At 41.7% G+C, this 17,661-nt stretch overlaps 1 protein-coding gene across 2 annotated transcripts in view; it reads left to right on the top strand.

Annotated features, from left to right (window-relative positions):
* Positions 1 to 17,661, top strand: part of SNX30 (sorting nexin family member 30) — a 107,491-nt gene that overhangs the window by 47,599 nt on the left and 42,231 nt on the right. For both annotated transcript variants that reach the window (XR_003610061.2, XM_028107783.2), the window contains exon 3: positions 11,510 to 11,620. Coding sequence is in view for 1 of the 2 variants with exons in the window: in XM_028107783.2 (XP_027963584.1) it covers positions 11,510 to 11,620 (111 nt within the window). In the remaining variant the exon portion in view is untranslated. The remainder of the gene's footprint in view (positions 1 to 11,509; positions 11,621 to 17,661) is intronic.

The following is a 17,661-nucleotide window of genomic DNA, read 5'->3' on the forward strand; positions in this document are numbered from 1 at the left end:
AATTTGGTGTGATTGGAATGGATCATAGGCGGAGGGGAGTAAGAGAAGGACGGGAATGAAGGTTGATTGCCTTTCTGCTGTGGGCCACACGGGTAGTGAAGCCGTGGGCTGAGATTGACTGGCTTAATGTTCACACCGACCCTCAAAGGTAGATCTTGTGGTTATAGTTTTAGAGATCAGGAAACCGAAGCAGAAACTTTAAGTAACTTGTTCATGGTAACAGAGTTGGTAACCAGAATTCTGACTTGAATTTTTAAGGACTGTCAATCCAACATTTTTCTTTTCTTTTTTTTTTTCTCAAAGATTTTTATTTATCTATTTGTCAGAGAGAGAGAGAGAGAGAGCACAAGCAGGGGGAGCAGTAGAGGGAGAGGGAGAAGCAGACTCCCCACTGAGCAAGGAGCCTGATGTGGGACTCGATCCCAGGACCCCGGGATCATGACCTGAGCCCAAGGCAGACGCCCAACAACTGAGCCACCCAGGCGTCCCCCAACATTTTTATTTTCAAACCCATACTCTTTAACCTAATTCCACTTAATGCATTTTTTAAAATTTTATTTAATTATTTGTCAGAGAGAAAGAGCACAAGCAGGGGGAGCGGCAGGCAGAGGGAGAAGCAGGCTCCCTGCTGAGCAAGGAGTCCAGTGGGGGACTCGATCCCAGGATCCCGGGATCATGACCTTAACCAACTGAACCACCCAGGCATCCCAACCTAATTCCACTTATAAAAGAATAATGTGTCATTTTTTACTTTTGAAAATTATTTTCTCAGTATTTAAAATAGCATTACAATTTTAGGTTTTGGGCAGGGTTTCTCATCCTTGGCAGCAACGACTTTTTAGATTGAATAATTCTTTGTTGTAGGGGGGTGTCCTCTGCACTGTAGGGTGTTTACCAGCACCCTGACCTCTACCCACTAGATGCCAGTAATACCCTCCCCCAGCCCTCGGTGGAGACAACCAAAATTGTTTCCAGACATTGCCAAATATTCCCTGGGAGGACAACGTTACTCCTGGTTGAGAATCACTGATCCGGAGGAAGAATAACAATATTTACACTATTAGGAGAAAGTATACATGATCACTTTACATATATTAATCTATGTGTATACTTCTAACTTGTGTTACTTGATTACCAATTTATTATAAAAGGATATGGTAAAAAAAGAAGCCCCCAAATGGAGCCGCTTGCCCCCCACTACAGCAAACCAAGACTGAATTACAGTTTCAACCTATCCTAGAGCCATCACTTTATATTTTTGAATAAAGAAAGTGTTTTATTCAGGAAACCATCCTGTTGGTTGATACCCCCCTCCACCACAGGCCACATGATGAAGAAGGATTTACAGATATTTTTAGAAGTTTTAATAGATTGAGGGCACCTTTGTGGATGGTATTAAGAGAGATATTTATGAACATCTCTTCCACTGTGCCTTTTCTGTTTTTCATTGCAGAAGATAAGTTAATTTTTCACTTGAAAATTTAGTAGGTTCTGTAAACTCAAATTTTGTTTCTTCATCTTTTATTGGATGACAGTGCTCTATTTTAAAAATTATGCAAGTATTATAAATGCTTTATTGTGAACAATAAAGTAAATGATGATAAAGACCCAATACAAGTCTTCCTTAGCCCTCCTCACTTAGGTTGTTCTCGCCAGAAGCAACCATTGCTAAAATTTGGCATATGTCCTTCCCATTCTTTTTTTGTGTTCACATATGCACATAACATAGTTAAAATACATATAATTCAGATTTCTGTAATTTTTCTTTTTTAAGATTTCATTTATTTATCTGTCAGAGAGAAAGCACCAGCAGGGGGAGAAGTGGGCTCCCTGCTCCTGGGGCTCTGTCCTAGGACCCTGGGATCATGACCTGAGCCGAAGGCAGACTCCACCCAGGCCCCCCTGTGATACTGTTTTCTAACCTTCCCCTCTACAGTATTTTTTTTTTAAAGATTTTATTTATTTATTTGAGAGAGAGCACATCAGAGGGGATGATAGGGTCAGAGGGAGAAGCAGACTCCCCGCTGAGCAGGGAGCCCGATGTGGGACTCGATCCCGGGACTCCAGGATCATGACCTGAGCCGAAGGCAGTCGCTTAACCGACTGAGCCACCCAGGCGCCCTACAGTATTTTTGAAGACCTTTCCATGTTCATATGAATAGAGAGCTTAGTTTTTCAATATCTGCCTACTTACTTATGCAGTGACTATACAGTATCTTTTCTCTATGGACATGTAAGCCTTTCTCAGATATTTCTTTGATATTCCTGCCCCGTCCTTTCTGCACCTGGTTCACATTTGAAAACTTGTCTGTGTATGTGTGCGCCCGCACGTGCACGCGCGCCGTCTTCCCCCATCCCCCCGGGACCCCTGGGTGCCTGCTTCCCAGGCATTGGGCTAGGCGCTTAGAGGGATGTTAAATCATCAGAGGTCCTAGGTTGATACATGTATTCCCATGAATTATTTCCATTCCCTCCCCCCTCCCGCCCCCAGGGTCAACTGATTTTTTTACCCTGTAGTCAGCGAAATGCAAAACCTGTTTTTCTTGAATTTATGCTCTAACGAGCTGAAGGACAAGGTGACTGCTTCCCTGGCCCAGAAGTGCTTGCTGACCTGCACATCTTGCCCCACCCCCCCACCTGATTCCTCCGCTCTGCGGTCGGCCTCCCCGCCTCCCCCACCTCCTGCAGTGCGAATCCCGCAGGACCTCTGTTCTCCCAGCCGCAGGCTGACGCTCGCGCTCTCCTGTGCCTCTTCTCTTTACTTCCTTCCTCCCTCTTTCCCCCCAGTGTTCTTGTTTCTGTCCCTTCTTCCTGGGGTTGATATCCTATAAGTCAGAACTTCTCCCACTTCCGATTCCACATTTTCCCTTGGCTAGGATACCACCACCCCTTGGTGAACTCGTTGCAGATAAGTTTTCTTACTGTCAATTCTTTCTCAAACCGGAGTCCTTTTCTTTTCCCGTTGCAGGTAGCGACGCCAGGTTTAATATTCTTGGGGGCGCATTTGGGACGTTCTTTCTGAACATTGCAGTAAAGCATAACTGCACAGCCCGTGGTGTGTGGGGATGAGAGGGAGAGGGTGCACAGGAACACGGGGGCTCACACACCGATCTTGCCCGCCCCCCCCCCCCCCCCCCGCCCTGCCGTGGTTCTCTAGTAGAGTTAATGGTCACAGGAAGAGATTGTGCAAATAGTTTATTACTTTGAGCTTTGACTCCCCTGTCCTAATTCAGATTTCTGATGACCAAAGCTGGACAAAGTACAGAGCTGCTTTTAACCTGAGCTAAAATGAACCTAGGGCTGAGAGCCAATGTGGGCAAAGCATTCTCCACCCAAATCTAAGTCATGGGTGTCTTTCCTCTCTAGTGGTGGGGAGCCAGCCCGGCCTCCTCAGGGCAAGCGAACCCTGGCTCTTTTTCTCTGCAGGCTCCTAGAAAGTATCATCATCATAATAGCTAATTACTGAGCACTTACCATATGCTTGTACTTTTTGGTCATAGAAACCTTTTCTTTTATATAAGTAATATGAGCTAATTGTAGAGAAGCTAGAAAACTCAAGGAAGCTAAAACAATAAAATAAAAGAACACCAGTAAGCTCGCCAGCCAAAAATAATCGTCTGTAAATTTCTGAACTGTTGGTCTCTGTTCATTTACAAAAATGAGTATTTTGTATGCTGCCCATTCACTTCATGTGTTGGGCATCTTTCTGTGCTAGTAGATGCCAGCAAGCACACCTTTATGTTATCATTTTTTTAAAAAGATTTATTTATTTACTTGAGAGAAAGCGAGAGCTGGGGGGGATGGGGAGGGGCAGAGGGAGAGAGAGAACCTCAAGCAGACTCCCTACTGAGCACAGAGCTTGACTGTGGTATCATTTTCTAAGACTGGAACAGTGTTCTGCTATATGGATGAGCCATCAATTTATTTTGTGCTAAGGCTTTAAATATATTGTCAGCTAATCCTCACACTCAATGAGGCAGGTACTGGTGGTGGTTTTCTTTTGCGGATGAGGAAACTTGAGACACAGACCTACAAGAAAGTTACTCCAAAACATGCAACTGATACGTGGCAGAGCTAGGACTTGAATCCGGATCTGTTTGTGGCCATACTTCCAACAAGGCATGATTTTCAAGGGAGGGAGGGTTCTGCCCCACTGCCCCCAGCACTGTGCTTGGTCTCCTACCTGGCCTTTAAGAGCCCGTCCTCCTTCCTGTCTCTTACCCCACCTCCTGAGTAATCCCAAGTCTTACGCCACAACTAGCTCCTCTTTTTAGATGCCTCTGTGGCTAAACACCACTCAGAGGTCAAGCATGCATAAGGATTACAAGGCGAACGTTTAGATTTGATGACAAGTGGGTTATGGATGACTATGGTGGGCGCACTCCCGCTGGAGTGCTGGGCAGAAGCCGATGTGCTGTGGGGTTTGAGTGAGTGAGCGGGAAGACGAGACATGAGTGTTGGTGGTTTGGCAGTGAAGTGAGAACAGGAGCTGGAGGAAGTGTGGATTTGGGTTGGAGGGCGGACTTTTTGTTTGGTTTTAAGGATGGACAGGACTTGTGTGAGTACCCAGAGGCCAGTGTTGCTTGAGAAGGAGACATTAAGGTGAGACTAGAGGAGGATGGAAGCCGCTGAGCAGGGGCAAGGGGAGTAGCCTGAGCAGAGGTGGAGGGAGCCCGAGGCGAGCCTCCAATGGGGAGGTGTACTTCTTCCATTGTTTCTAGAGGTAGAGGGGAAGTTTTTGTTTTGCTTTGTTTTATTCTTTGTGGCAGGAAGTTGAGGGTTCTGGGCTTCTAGCTGCAGTTTTCTCTAGGAATAGATGATGAGGTCTTCTGCTAAGAGGGAACAGGAGGTTTTTTTGTTTTTTGTTTGTTTGTTTGTTTTTTAAGATTTTATTTATTTATTTGACAGAGAGAGACACAGCGAGAGAGGGAACACAAGCAGGGGGTGTGGGAGAGGGAGAAGCAGGCTTCCCGCGGAGCAGGGAGCCCGATGCGGGGCTCGATCCCAGGACCCTGGGATCATGACCTGAGCCGAAGGCAGACGCCTAACGACTGAGCCACCCAGGCGCCCCGAACAGGAGGTTTTGATGTAAGGCTGGGAGGTTTTCAGGACTTCTACAGGCTTTGCATTAACCGATGTGGAAAATGAGGGAGAGAGTTGACGGAGGAAGTATGAGAAGATCGCTTGGCAATGTTGAGGGTCCAGTAGGAGATTTTAGTGTGTCACTTAGTGTGTTTGCCTGTTTTGTTTTCCCTCCAGGAGTGTGCTCGCACATGCGTGTGGCAAAGCAGGAAGTGCACGCTTGCATTTTTGCCAGAGTCGTGTGGACGGACAGGAGGGAAAAGGACGTTTAGGATATTGGCAAATAAGAGGCAGATGTGATGGGTTATGGAATTGATGAAGAATAAGGAAGGAAATAAAGATAGGATTGGACAGAATGCCGTGGAACTGTAGGTTCCAAGAGGCTGAAAAACCAGGGTTCTTGGGAAGTGGAAAAGTCTGAAATACAGGAGGTGCTGGTTGGAGAGAGGGAGATCTGACTTTCTGCCAGATGACAGTCTGAGGGGAGGCAACGGGAATGGAAGGAGTTGCTCTTGGCTCAGAGGTGGGTGTTGTGTGTGCAAACTCACAGATCTCGAGGGCACCCAGGTTATGGAGGGGCTTTGGAGAGGAAGCACCTTTGGCACTGGAATCCTCTGGGAGTCAGGAAAATGATGGGGTGTCAGCAGATGACAGGTGTGAGAGGGACAGAGATGTAGATATCTTGATGGCATGAGCCTCAGAAAGGTTTTCACAGGGCTGTGGAGCAGTGGAGGTGAGGAGCAGTGCAGAATGAGGGGGCTATCAACAGCAACCCTTGGTCTTGGAGGGTGGGGCAGAGTTGGTGAGATGTGAGAAAATGAGCAGCTTTCCACCTGCTGGGACAGCAGGGAGGCTGTAGTCTCCTGGGAGAGTCGGCTTTCAGAATCCGAATAGCTGGAAGAACTACAGGAATTTATTAATTACGGAATGGGTGTTCTAGAAGGCTTGGCCTAAAGCTCCGAGAAAGGAAGCCCCGAGCAGCATGAGGAGAGACCAGAAGCCTCTCTGGTCATCATTCTCAGGTGTTCTCTTAGGGTAGCAGTGTTTTGAAGCAGAATGAGATTAGCTGGCTAATATTTGACAAGGGAAGAGGCGGTCCCTTTGCGGGGGGCGGGGGGGGGGGTCACTCATACTTCACAGGATTCAGTTGTGGCCTGAACAGAGATGGCACTTCTGATGAAGACCAAATCTCTCTAGAGTGGACTGGTTGTAAATTTTAGATTGAATGGAAATTCTCTGGAAGGGCTCCAGGCCACAGTAGTTAGGCACATCAGCTCCTGGGGAATAAGAATTCTTCTGTGGTTAAGGTGAGGCCCAATGGACAGGTGCTCTGCCGGCTGATTGATTGCCCTGTAGCTCTGTGCTAGGTCCTCTAAAGTGTTGAATTTACTCAAAGAATAAAAAAAAATTTTTTAAAGATTTTATTTATTTATTCATGAGAGACAGAGAGACAGAGAGAGAGAGAGAGAGGTAGAGGGAGAAGCAGGCTCCCAAGGAGCAGGGAGCCCGATGGGGGGCTCCATCCCAGGACCCTGGGATCATGACCTGAGCCGAAGGCAGACACTTAACCATCTGAGCCACCCAGGTGCCCCAAGAATAAAATTTTTTTTAAAAATTGGCAGGGGTGCCTGGAGATATTCATATGGAGTGATGGCAAAAATGAGTATTCTTCGTTACAGCTCTTGTGCTCAGTTAAGCTATTTGTAGATCTGGCTTTAGGTATGTCCCCATGACCTTGTGATCTTGTGGGGCATTCTGGATTATGGATCATGGTGTGGAAGGACCCAGAACAAAACAGTGTAGTGGTTGTCTCTGATTATGGAATTGTGGGTGTGCACTTTTCTCTTTTTATTGTTATTAGAAAATAGAGCTTTGCTTTACTTTCCTTACTCAGTTAGACCCTGAATTTCACAGAGGAAAAATTTACTACAGAGTCATAGTTGGAGTTTTATTGGCCTGCATATTTTATGAGTACTGTGAGTCTTATAACTGACTGGGTTTCTCTCCAGAAATTCACAGTGATGTCTGTGGCCCAGTTTTAGCAAGTGTGCAGAATTCTATGGTGAGTGTCTTTTGCTAGCCTCATTCCTGGCTCTACTTTTTCTCTCTGTCCTTGTTTTTTCTTGATCTTTCTCACCTACTTCTAATTTATGTCATTTAATATTATTTCATGTATCTCTATCTTTTCTAGAACAAATTGTGATGAAAGTAAGTAAAACAAATACTGAGTCAAAGAGTGTGAGCATCCTTCTGCTTCATGATGATTTTTTTTTTTTACCTTATTGCTTTCCGAAGCATCGAACAAATTTTTATTTAATCCATTATGTCCGTAAAGGAGCTTTTAAAAAATAAACAGTTTTTTTGTGTGACTATGAAAGTATCATATGAGAATTGTAGAACATTTTAAAATAAGGATGAGTATAAAGAGGACAGTTGTCATTATGAGTTCAGATTTTTCCTAACCTTTTATACCCATATTTTTAAAACTAATGAAATCATAATGTATGTGCAATTAATTTTGAATCTTTCTGTTTTCTCTTAAAAGTATATTAAAGTGTATTTGTTATTAAAGATGTCTTGTGGGGCGCCTGGGTGGCTCAGTCGGTTGAGTGTCTGCTTTCAGCTCAGGTCAGGATCCCAGGGTCCTGGGATGGAGTCCCGCATCGGGCTCCCTGCTCCGCGGGGAGCCTGCTTCTCCCTCTGCCTGCCGCTCCCCCTGCTTGTGCTCATGCTCACTCGCTCGCGCTCTCTCTCTCTCTCTGTCAAATAAATAAATAAAAATCTTAAAAAAAAGGATGTCTTATGACACGATTACCAATAACCATAGAATAAAAGTGCCATAATTTACCTGTTTTTATTGTTGAACATTTAGATTGCTTTGATTCCTTTGCCATTTTAAATAGTATTGCAGTGAACATCATTATACAGATATCTTTGCCACAGTTTAGCAAGTATTTTCTGATGGCAGATCTCTAGAAGTAGAATAGCAGTAATTAAAGATGTAAATAAATAAATGATAAATAAAGGAGGGAACACAGGTGAATATTTTTAAAAGCTTGCAATGGGGACAGCCTTCTTATCCATGACACCCAAAAATATAAAGGGGAAAAAATGGCTGAATTAAAAATATATATACACCTGGAAAACCCTTTGGAAATTATGATAAATGGCTGTAAAGAACTTTCACAAATGAAGCAGACTTTTAAAGACAATGAAAAGACATTTAAAAAAGAGACTTCTCACAAAAGAAAAATCTGTAGCTAACAAATATTTCAAAGGATGTTCAACCCCAGTAGTCATTAAAGAAACAAAACAAAGATGATGTATTATTTTTTTATTACAAGTCCATCAAAGATAACCACTGGTGATGAGAATATGTGATAAGAATATAAGTTGATACATTTCTGGAAGCAGGCTGTTAATTAAAAATACATGTACACTTGAGTACCTGGGTGGCTCAGTCAGTTAAGCGTCTACTCTTGATTTCAGCTCAGGTCGTGGTTTCAGCATTGTGGGATGGAGCCCCCACCTGTTTGGCTCTGTGCTGGGATGGAACCTGCTTGGGATTCTCTCTCTTCCTCTCCCGCCTTGTTACCACCTCCCCAACTCGTGTGTGCACGTTCTCTTTCTCAAAAAGAAGAAAAGAAAACCACTAATAAATTATAAAGATCGAGCATTTTGTAAAAAAAAAAAAAAAGAAAAAAGAAAAGAAAAAATACACCACACACATACTCTTTTATCCAGTAATTCAGTCTTTAGGAATTTGAGTTTTATCAAACAGATACCTGATGATGTTTACTACAACATTGTTTATTGATTGAAAGATTGGCAACAACTTAAGTGAGGATTTGGTTTTGTTGTGATACATCCATCCAGTGGAATACTATATATGTGTTAAAAATAATCATGTGGATTTGAATTACTGACAGAAAGATACTTAAGAGCTGTTAGAGATTTAGAAAATATGAGTGAATGAATGGATATGAATAGAAAAAGTATGGAAAGATATAAACCATAATATTCATAGTGTTTTTTCTCTATTTAGAGGGATTATGACTGATCTTTATTTTTTATTCCTATATTTTTCCTGAAGTTTAAAAAAGAAATTTATTTGAGAGAGACAGAGAGCGTGCATGCATGTGCTAGTTGGGGGCGGGGCAGAGAGAGAGAAGAGAGAATCCCAAGCAGACTCTGCACCAAGTGTGGAGCCCCACACACAGCTCGATCCCACGACCCCGAGATCATGACTGGAGTTGAAACCATGAGTCGGACGCTTAACCACCTGAGCCACCCAGGCACCCCTTTCCTGAAGTTTTAAAATAAGTATGTTTCACCTGAATAAGTAGAAGGGGGAAAAAAGCCAGTTCCCTCAAAGTAAAGTTGTTTACAGCAGAAACAAAACCTGTGTTTAATCATACTGCTCTTTGTAGTTACCAAATATTGATTTCAAAGTTAGAAATGTTACCTAAACTATAATTTATGAAGTGGATTTGCAAAAGCATAATAAAGAGAAGTGATCAGTTGATACCATGTAACATTGGGAAGGCAAAAAGTAGAGCCCTCCATCAGTACATTTACAATGAAAATGAGTTGCGTTTGTCACACATCCAAGTTGCCCTTTTGTGGGCACATCATCATTGGCAGGTCCTCAGACAGAGCCTGTTGGGGGTGCTCTGTATGGTTTTGAAGAATGGCCTTTCCGACCCTCTTCTTGCTGTTGAGAAAACCTAGGCTCCAGGAGGCTTAGTGTCTCAGGAATGTGGTAGGGGCTAGGACTGCTCATGCACAGGCTTCTCCTCACCCAGCCTCCAAAGGAGGCAGCACTCTTATGCATGAAAATTCATCAGCAGTGATTTGTTCTTTGAATTTAAGCATTCCCCCCCGCCCCCGCCAATTCTATCATGCTAATTCCTTTGGGGAGTCTTCTGATAAATCACAAATACTTACGTTGCATGAATTTCCTCACCTCTTCCCACTCATACCCTCTATCATAGGGGAAGGTTCTGCATGGGATTTTGAAAAGGAGAAGAGATGCAGGAAGAGTTAACTGAGGTTCAGTCCGAGACTGAGTCCTTTAACTTCAACATTTTGCTCAGACTGTGTGAGCACGGGTCTTGGGGAGGATGAAATCGCAATTTTCAATGCCAAAGATGTTCACAGCCTTTTCATTGATAGATGACTCTTGTTTATATGTTTTTTTATTTAATAATTTTTTATTGTTATGTTAATCACCATACATTACATCACTAGTTTTTGATGTAGTGTCCCATGATTCATTGTTTGTGCATCACACCCAGTGCTCCACGCAGAACGTGCCCTCTTTAATACCCATCACCAGGCTAACCCATCCCCCCACCCCCCTCCCCTCTAGAACCCTCAGTTTGTTTTTCAGAGTCCATCGTCTCTAATGGTTCGTCTCCCCCTCCGACCTGTTTATATGTTTTTAAGATTTTCTTGGTGTCGTGGATTAAAATGGACTTTTGGCCTGAAAGAGTAAATTTATAAAATGTAGCTTGAACCATTTTTATTTTGACCTTTCATTTCCGAGAACTATGACTGTCATATAGTCTGTACCCTTATAGGGAAAAATGGTTTAGCTGAGACACAACTTTAGTTTGGGCAAATTAATGTGTAAAAATCTTTTTTTGGCATAAATTAATTTCATTTTTTTAACATTGTTTTTCATTATCAAAGTGCTGCAATCACACATCAGAAAACTTAAATTCAAGAAAAGGGATGACTGATGTAAAACATTAAATGCTTAAAAAATGGGAACAAAGAAAAGGGATGATATTAATATTTTTCTGCAGTACAATGACATTTTGGCATTATTTCCTTCTAGATTTTTTTTTTCTTATCACCTGAAATACAACATAGTTCCAAGCTTGTGGTTCTGGCAGAATGCGGCAGATGAGGCAGATCCTTTGCTGTGTTCATCCAGTCCGACTCCTAAATGAGCAGGTGCTCTCTTAGCTCTTTTTGTTGGTCTCCCCTCTGCCTTTGGTAGAACTTGTCAGCATATGTAGCAGAAGGTGGAGACTTAATTTCTTTTAAAAGAAACATGGATTGTGATTTAGTAGCAATATCCTCTGTGGAATTATTCCGCTAAAAGCAATCCTCAAAGTTAAGCCTGGAGGAAATGGATCAAATGTTTCTAAACACATCCTGAGGGGTAGTTGAATTCCATTTCCTAAGGGTAGGAAAAAACCCCCCAACATTTCCTTTCTAAACCCTTGACTTTTGAGCTGGGCCCTGGGGGCCTGGGCGCATAATTTGGTCTTGGTAATTGATGCCTTTTGGCTGGTGTTTTGGTGGAAGGAAAGTGTGTTCTTGCCCCGTTTGGTTACTCAGAGAGCTTTTTTCCTTCTTTTCTGCCAAGATATGCTACTATTCCCTTATGCTTATTTTGTTCCACTTTTATTTGCAGAGTACGCGAGTGGAGTTTGACCTGCCAGAATATTCTGTTCGTCGAAGGTACCAGGATTTTGACTGGCTGAGGAACAAACTGGAGGAATCCCAGCCTACTCATCTCATTCCCGTAGGTACTAAGTCATTATAGCTTGTTCCTCTCTTTTCCTGCGTTGTCTTTCCTGAGGATGTTCACTCAACTCTCACCCTTTACATTAGGGGCAGATTCTGCCTGACATTTTATACCACGTTTTCCCGTCAAATGTACATAAAACATTCTCGTAGATACCGTCTAATCTATATCACCCTTGGGGTTTTGGTTTCTGGTTTGCTGTCATCATGCTGGTTTCTTGAGCGGCATGGGGGTAGGTTTTCACTTGCATTATGACAATTTTTTTGAGGTATGGAGAGTCCTAATTCTTATTTGCTGCCTCTTTAAAGACTGTTTCCCCCTTCTAGACACTGTTCTTGAGGTTTGGGTGGCTGCCACCAGGTGAAGAACAATGCCTCGGATTACAGCTGGCTGGGCTTTCTTTAGACACGGGTAATTCAGGGAACAGGAATCTAGCACACAACCCACTCAACCCCAGTTTTTCACTTAAAAAAACAAAAGCCATCTACCTCCATTTTTTGAAGCAGCATAATATTTATCTATTGCTCATATCTACACATAAAAAAAACAGAACTAGAGCAAATAAAATTTAAAAGACCACTTAAACCAACATACATATTGAATGCTTTTTTGACTTTTTTTTTCCCCCAGTAGAAATAATAACCATTTAGACCCCAGATGTTTCTTTGGGCTTTGGGGGCATTGGTGCAGTTTAGGCCATAAAACTCTTTAGAGGGGCTTTATCTTTCAGAAAACCTTGGTTGAATAACTTCTTAGCACTTGCCAATCTTCATGTTACGCATGCATCTTCCAGTGCTCTTCTCCCACGGTCGGGCAAGGTTGACTATGCTGCGGTAGAAATGACGGGGCTGGGACTGGGACTGCATTCTTTCTTGGGGGAAGAAACTCATCTTTAAACAGTTGGAACTGTTCCTTAAACTAGAATTGCAATTTGGCAAAATTGGCAGCTAGTGAATTATTTTTTTTTAAACAGACGTTTTATTTGAGAACAGTTTTAGATTTCCAGAATTCCTGTGAAGACAGTGCACTGAATCCTCATATACCCCCCCACCTGGTTTTGCTTGACATTTTACATTAGTGTGGCACATTTGTCACAGGTAATAAACCAGTAATGATCCCTTATTATTTGACTAAAAGTCCTTTATTCAGGTTTCCTCAGTTTCCTCATGTGCTTTTCCTGCTCTAGGATGTCACCTTCCATGTCTCCTTACTGGTTGTGATGGTTTCTCAGCCTTTCCTTGTTTTCGATGACAGTTTTGAGGAGTACTCGTCAGGCATTTTGTAGACTGTCTCTCAGTTGAGATTTGTCTGATGTTTTCCTCATGATTAAACTGGGGTCATATGTTTTTGGGAGGAAAAGTGCCATTCTCACCACGTCATACGAAAGATACATACTATCAACAATATTTATCACCTTATTTGATATAATGCTTGTCGGGTTTCTCCGCTGCACAGTTACTCTTTTCTCCTCTCCTGTTCCATGCTGTACTGTTTGGAAGGAAGTTGCTCTTTATGCTTAGCCCACACTGTGCAGAAGGGGGAATTACGCTCCACCTGCTGGCAGCTAGTGTATTTGAAGTTTGGTTCGACAGCGACACCTGCTGGTTGCACTTCTGCACCGACACTGAAACCAGACCTGAAAGAGGATGGAAGTCTTTGGAATGCTGGGGAATGATCCCTAGTATCTTTAAGTATGGTTTCCTATGGTCAGGGTAGAAGCAGTGAGTGGGAAGGTATTCTAGAAGCAAGTGGAGACATAAATGTATTCAATAAATTCTTGGTACATGTCTGGGGTGGAGAGAGATTTAATATAGAAGAGCGTCTCTAACTCAAATACGAAAGTCAACCTGGAAACAAACTTTTTTTTCCCCTTCAGAAGTTATTCTGCAGCAACTTGGCTAGGAAGTATCTATCTGTTATTAAGCACTGACTTTGTGTTAGTCTTTATGCTAGGCCTGGTGAGTACTGTTGGGGAGGTCAGGGGTCATAAGATGGACAAGGGACCCCTGCCTGGAAAGTTTATTTTCAGGTGGAGACCTAGTAGACATGCAACATAATTATTGTTTACATTTTCATATCTTTATTTTAAAAAACAGCTTTATTAAGATATAATTCACTCACCGTACAGTTTGCCCCTTTAAAATATACAAGTCAAGGGCTTTTCTTATATTTAGTATATTAGTATATGTTACTTCAGTATATATATTTAGTATATAAGTATTTTAATATATTTAGTATATAGAGTTGTGCATCCATCAGCGCAATCAATTTTAGAACCTTTTCTCACCCCAAAAGAAACCTCCCACTCCTTGCTTGTCGCTTCGAAACCTTCTATCCTTTCCAGCACCTGGCAACCGCTAATCTTTCTGTCTCTATAAATTCGCCTATTCCGAACATTTCATATAAAGTAGAGTCCTACACTATATAGTCTTTTGTGACTGGATTTTTTTTTTCACTTGGCATAATGTGTTCAGGGTTAATTCATGTTGTGTCATGTGTCAGTACTTTTGTTCCTTTTTCTTGTCAAATAATACTACGTTTTATGGATAATACCCCTTTCTGGTCTGTCTGCACACATTTAATGGACATTTGAATTGTTTTCACCTATTGGCTATTACGAGTAATGCGACTATGACCATCCACGAGCAAATTTTTATGTGGTCCTATGTTCTCATTTTTTCTTGAGTGTGTATAGACCTAGCAGTGTCATTGACAGAACATACGTAACTGTTTATTTAACCTTGTGAGAAGCTGCGAGGCTGTTTTCCAAAGTGGCTGCATCATTTTACCATCCCACTGGCAGGGTATGAGGGTTCTAGTTTCTCCACGTCTTTACTAACACCGTGATTGTCTGCGTCTTTGATTATAACCACCCCAGTGGGTGTCTCATTGTGGTTTCGATTTGCATTTCCCTGACAGCTAATGATGTTGAGCATTTTTTTTATATGCTTGTTGGCCATCTGTCATCTTCCTTGGAGAAGTATCTCTTCAGATCCTTTACGCTGGGTTGTCTTTTTGTTATTAGTTCTTTATATAATCTAAATGCAAATCCCTAACTAGAGATACGACTTGCAAAAAATTTTCTCCCAATTAGTGAGTTGTCTCATTACTTTCTTGATGGCGTCTCTTGGAAGTACAAAGTTTTTTAATTTCGATGAAGTCCAATTTATCTTTTTTTTTTCTTTTGTTGCTTGTGCTTAAGGGTGCCCTATTTAAGAAATCATCACCTAGTCCTAGGTCACGAAGATTTACACCTGTGTTTTCTTCTAAAATTTTTTTTTTAACATTTTGTTTTCAAGTAATCTCTACACCCAATGTGGGGCTTGAACCCATGACCCCAAGATCAAGAGTCACTCGCTCTACCACCTGAACCAGCCAGGTGCTCCTCTTTTAAAATTTTTATACAGTTTTAGCCCACACATTTCAGCTTTTCATCCATTTGAGTTCATTTTTGTATAGTAAGTTTTCCTTTAACCAGTGAGGCTGAATGTCTTCCCCTGAACTTATTGGACACTGGCATTTCTTTTATGACTTACCTCTTCATTTTCTCTCTCTCTCTTTTTTTGTAAAAACTCCATATCTGCAAAGGAAGTTGACTTTTATCTTTTATATTTAAATCTAGCATTTGTTCTGATGCGAGATGGGAGGACCATACTTTTTTTCAGGTGGTGAGTTGTTCCAGAACCACTTATGAGTAATCAATCATCTTTACCATCGTTTGTGCATCAGACCGAATCATACATTAGACTTGTGTATTCCTGGGCTGCTCCTGAACCCTTGGTTCATCAGTCTTTCTAATCTGTGCCCCTCATACACGATTTGAATGACTGTAACTTCATAGAACATCCGGTTGTACAGGTACCCATCTCTGTCTCCACCTGCCAACATACTTTGTTTCCAGAGCTTTTCTAGCTGTTGGCACATGTTTTATTTTTCAAGATGAACTTTAGAGTCTTTTGAATTAGTTGAAAATTTTGGGAGAATGAGTTCCAATTATTTTGTTTTGTTTGTTTTTTGCCAACTCAAGTCAGCTACGGTTAAAAATGTGTGAGGATTCTGAGCTTGCAGATTCTGCTGCTTGTGTTAGAAAGTGTGGAAATGAAGTGCCCCTTTTACCTGGGCTTCATTGGAACCATGTGAAGTTGTAAGTGAACAGCCAGCCAGACTGTGGTTCTGGGAAGGGACCCACATTCTTTCATTTTCCTCTCCCCATTGGCTGTCCTGAGGCCTGTTTCCAGCCCCTGTGGCTCTGAACTTGGCAGCTTCTGGGGCTGTACTGGGGAAACCCAGCCCTTTACTTCCTACACCAACCTTTCCTTTGCCTGAATTGAATCACAAGATGATCAGTATTGCTTGACTTTTCTCTCAGTTCAGTCTTTTCTGCTTTGTACCTTTAACAGATCTTGGCCTGTTTGATATTTTCTGTGTGCTGCATACCGTGATATTTTCTGATGCTGCAGCATATTTTTCTTTTTTCTTTTTATATTGCGTCATTGCTGCTCTGTAATTTGAAAAGCAGAAATGCTCGTATGTTCTTAAAATGCCATCTTACAACTAGAAGTGTGCTGGATGTGTATTTGTCATCTCATAATGACAATTCACTTCATCATCGAATAGTTGGAACCCCAAGAAAGTCTTCATTATGACATGGTTTTTGGTTTTTTCATTTATTTTTTGGCCCACAGGTTGGTTTTAACACTACTTCTTTTGCTGGGGCACACCTCGTTAAAATAATAGATATGTTTCATGATTTGATGGGCACAGGTAGATTTGGGAGATGAAGCAAATACATTTATTAAGCTCTTTAGTGTTTAATTGCACTTGGAAGTTTACTGTTTGCTTCAGTTTTTGTGAAGGAAGCTTTGTTGGAAGAATGCATTTGTATTTACTATATACCTGGTTTGTTTTGGGTAGTGGCAAACTCATAGGAATTAATAAAAACTTTGTAATGCAACAGCTGTTTTTCTTAATATAAAATAATCAGTAAAAACTCTAACTTCATTTTCTAGTTGGTTCCTCCTTTTTTGGTACTGTTAAAAAAAAGCATATGCACAAGGGGCGCCTGGGTGCTTCAGTCGTTAAGCGTCTGCCTTCTGCTCAGGTCGTGATCCCAGGGTCCTGGGATCGAGCCCCGCATCGGGCTCCCTGCTCAGCGGAGAGCCTGCTTCTCCCTCTCCCACTCCCCCTGCTTGTGTTCCCCCTCTCGCTGTGTCTCTCTCTGTCAAAAAAAAAAAAAATCTTTAAGAAAAAGCATATGCATGCTCTTAGCTTACCCAGTAGGTAAGTAAATAAGCAGTTGAACATTGATTGAAATTTCAAGTCTTTTGAATTAATCCGGGCTTGACAGTGGTCTTTATGGAGAGGAAGTTTTTAATCTTAATGCTCTTTTATTTATTTGTTATTTTTTTCTTAGGAGCAATATTTTCTGTTTGTTTGATAAGGATAGGAAAAATAGTTTTCTGTCATGTAGTGGGTGTGTTGCTGAATATTTGTTTAATTGCAATTTGCAATTAATTGCAAATTAATATTTGTTGAAGAAGCAATTTAAATGCTGACAAGAGGGAGTTGAGGGACGCCTGGGTGGCTCACTTGGTTAGGCGGCTGTCTTCGGCCTGGGTCATGATCCCAGGGTCCTGGGATCGAGTCCCGCATCGGGCTCCCTGCTCAGCGGGGAGCCTGCTTCTCCCTCTCTCTCCCTCTGCTTGTGCTCTCTCTGTCAAATAAATAAAATCTTTAAAAAAAAAAGAGGAAGTTGGATCATTTCAAGACTGAGCAATTGAAATCTTTGTGCAGATTTCGCACTATGAAATAGTAGCTTTCCATGACAACCTACAGGAAGTATGCTTTTGTTTCACGGATTATAAGGTACTTTCTTATAAACTATTATGAAATATAATACATCTGAAAGTGCTTGACCAAAGTATCAAGTGCTATAAAAATGTAAATATTTTATAAGGTTAAACCTTGAAATATTTAATGGGTTATTGTAATGCTTTGCAAATAGGATTTTTTAAAATATATTTTTTAAAGATTTATTC

Source organism: Eumetopias jubatus, unplaced genomic scaffold, assembly GCF_037043125.1.
Source record: "Eumetopias jubatus isolate StellerSeaLion01/CBP00866 unplaced genomic scaffold, mEumJub1_p1.0 scaffold_15, whole genome shotgun sequence".
NCBI lineage: Eukaryota > Metazoa > Chordata > Mammalia > Carnivora > Otariidae > Eumetopias > Eumetopias jubatus.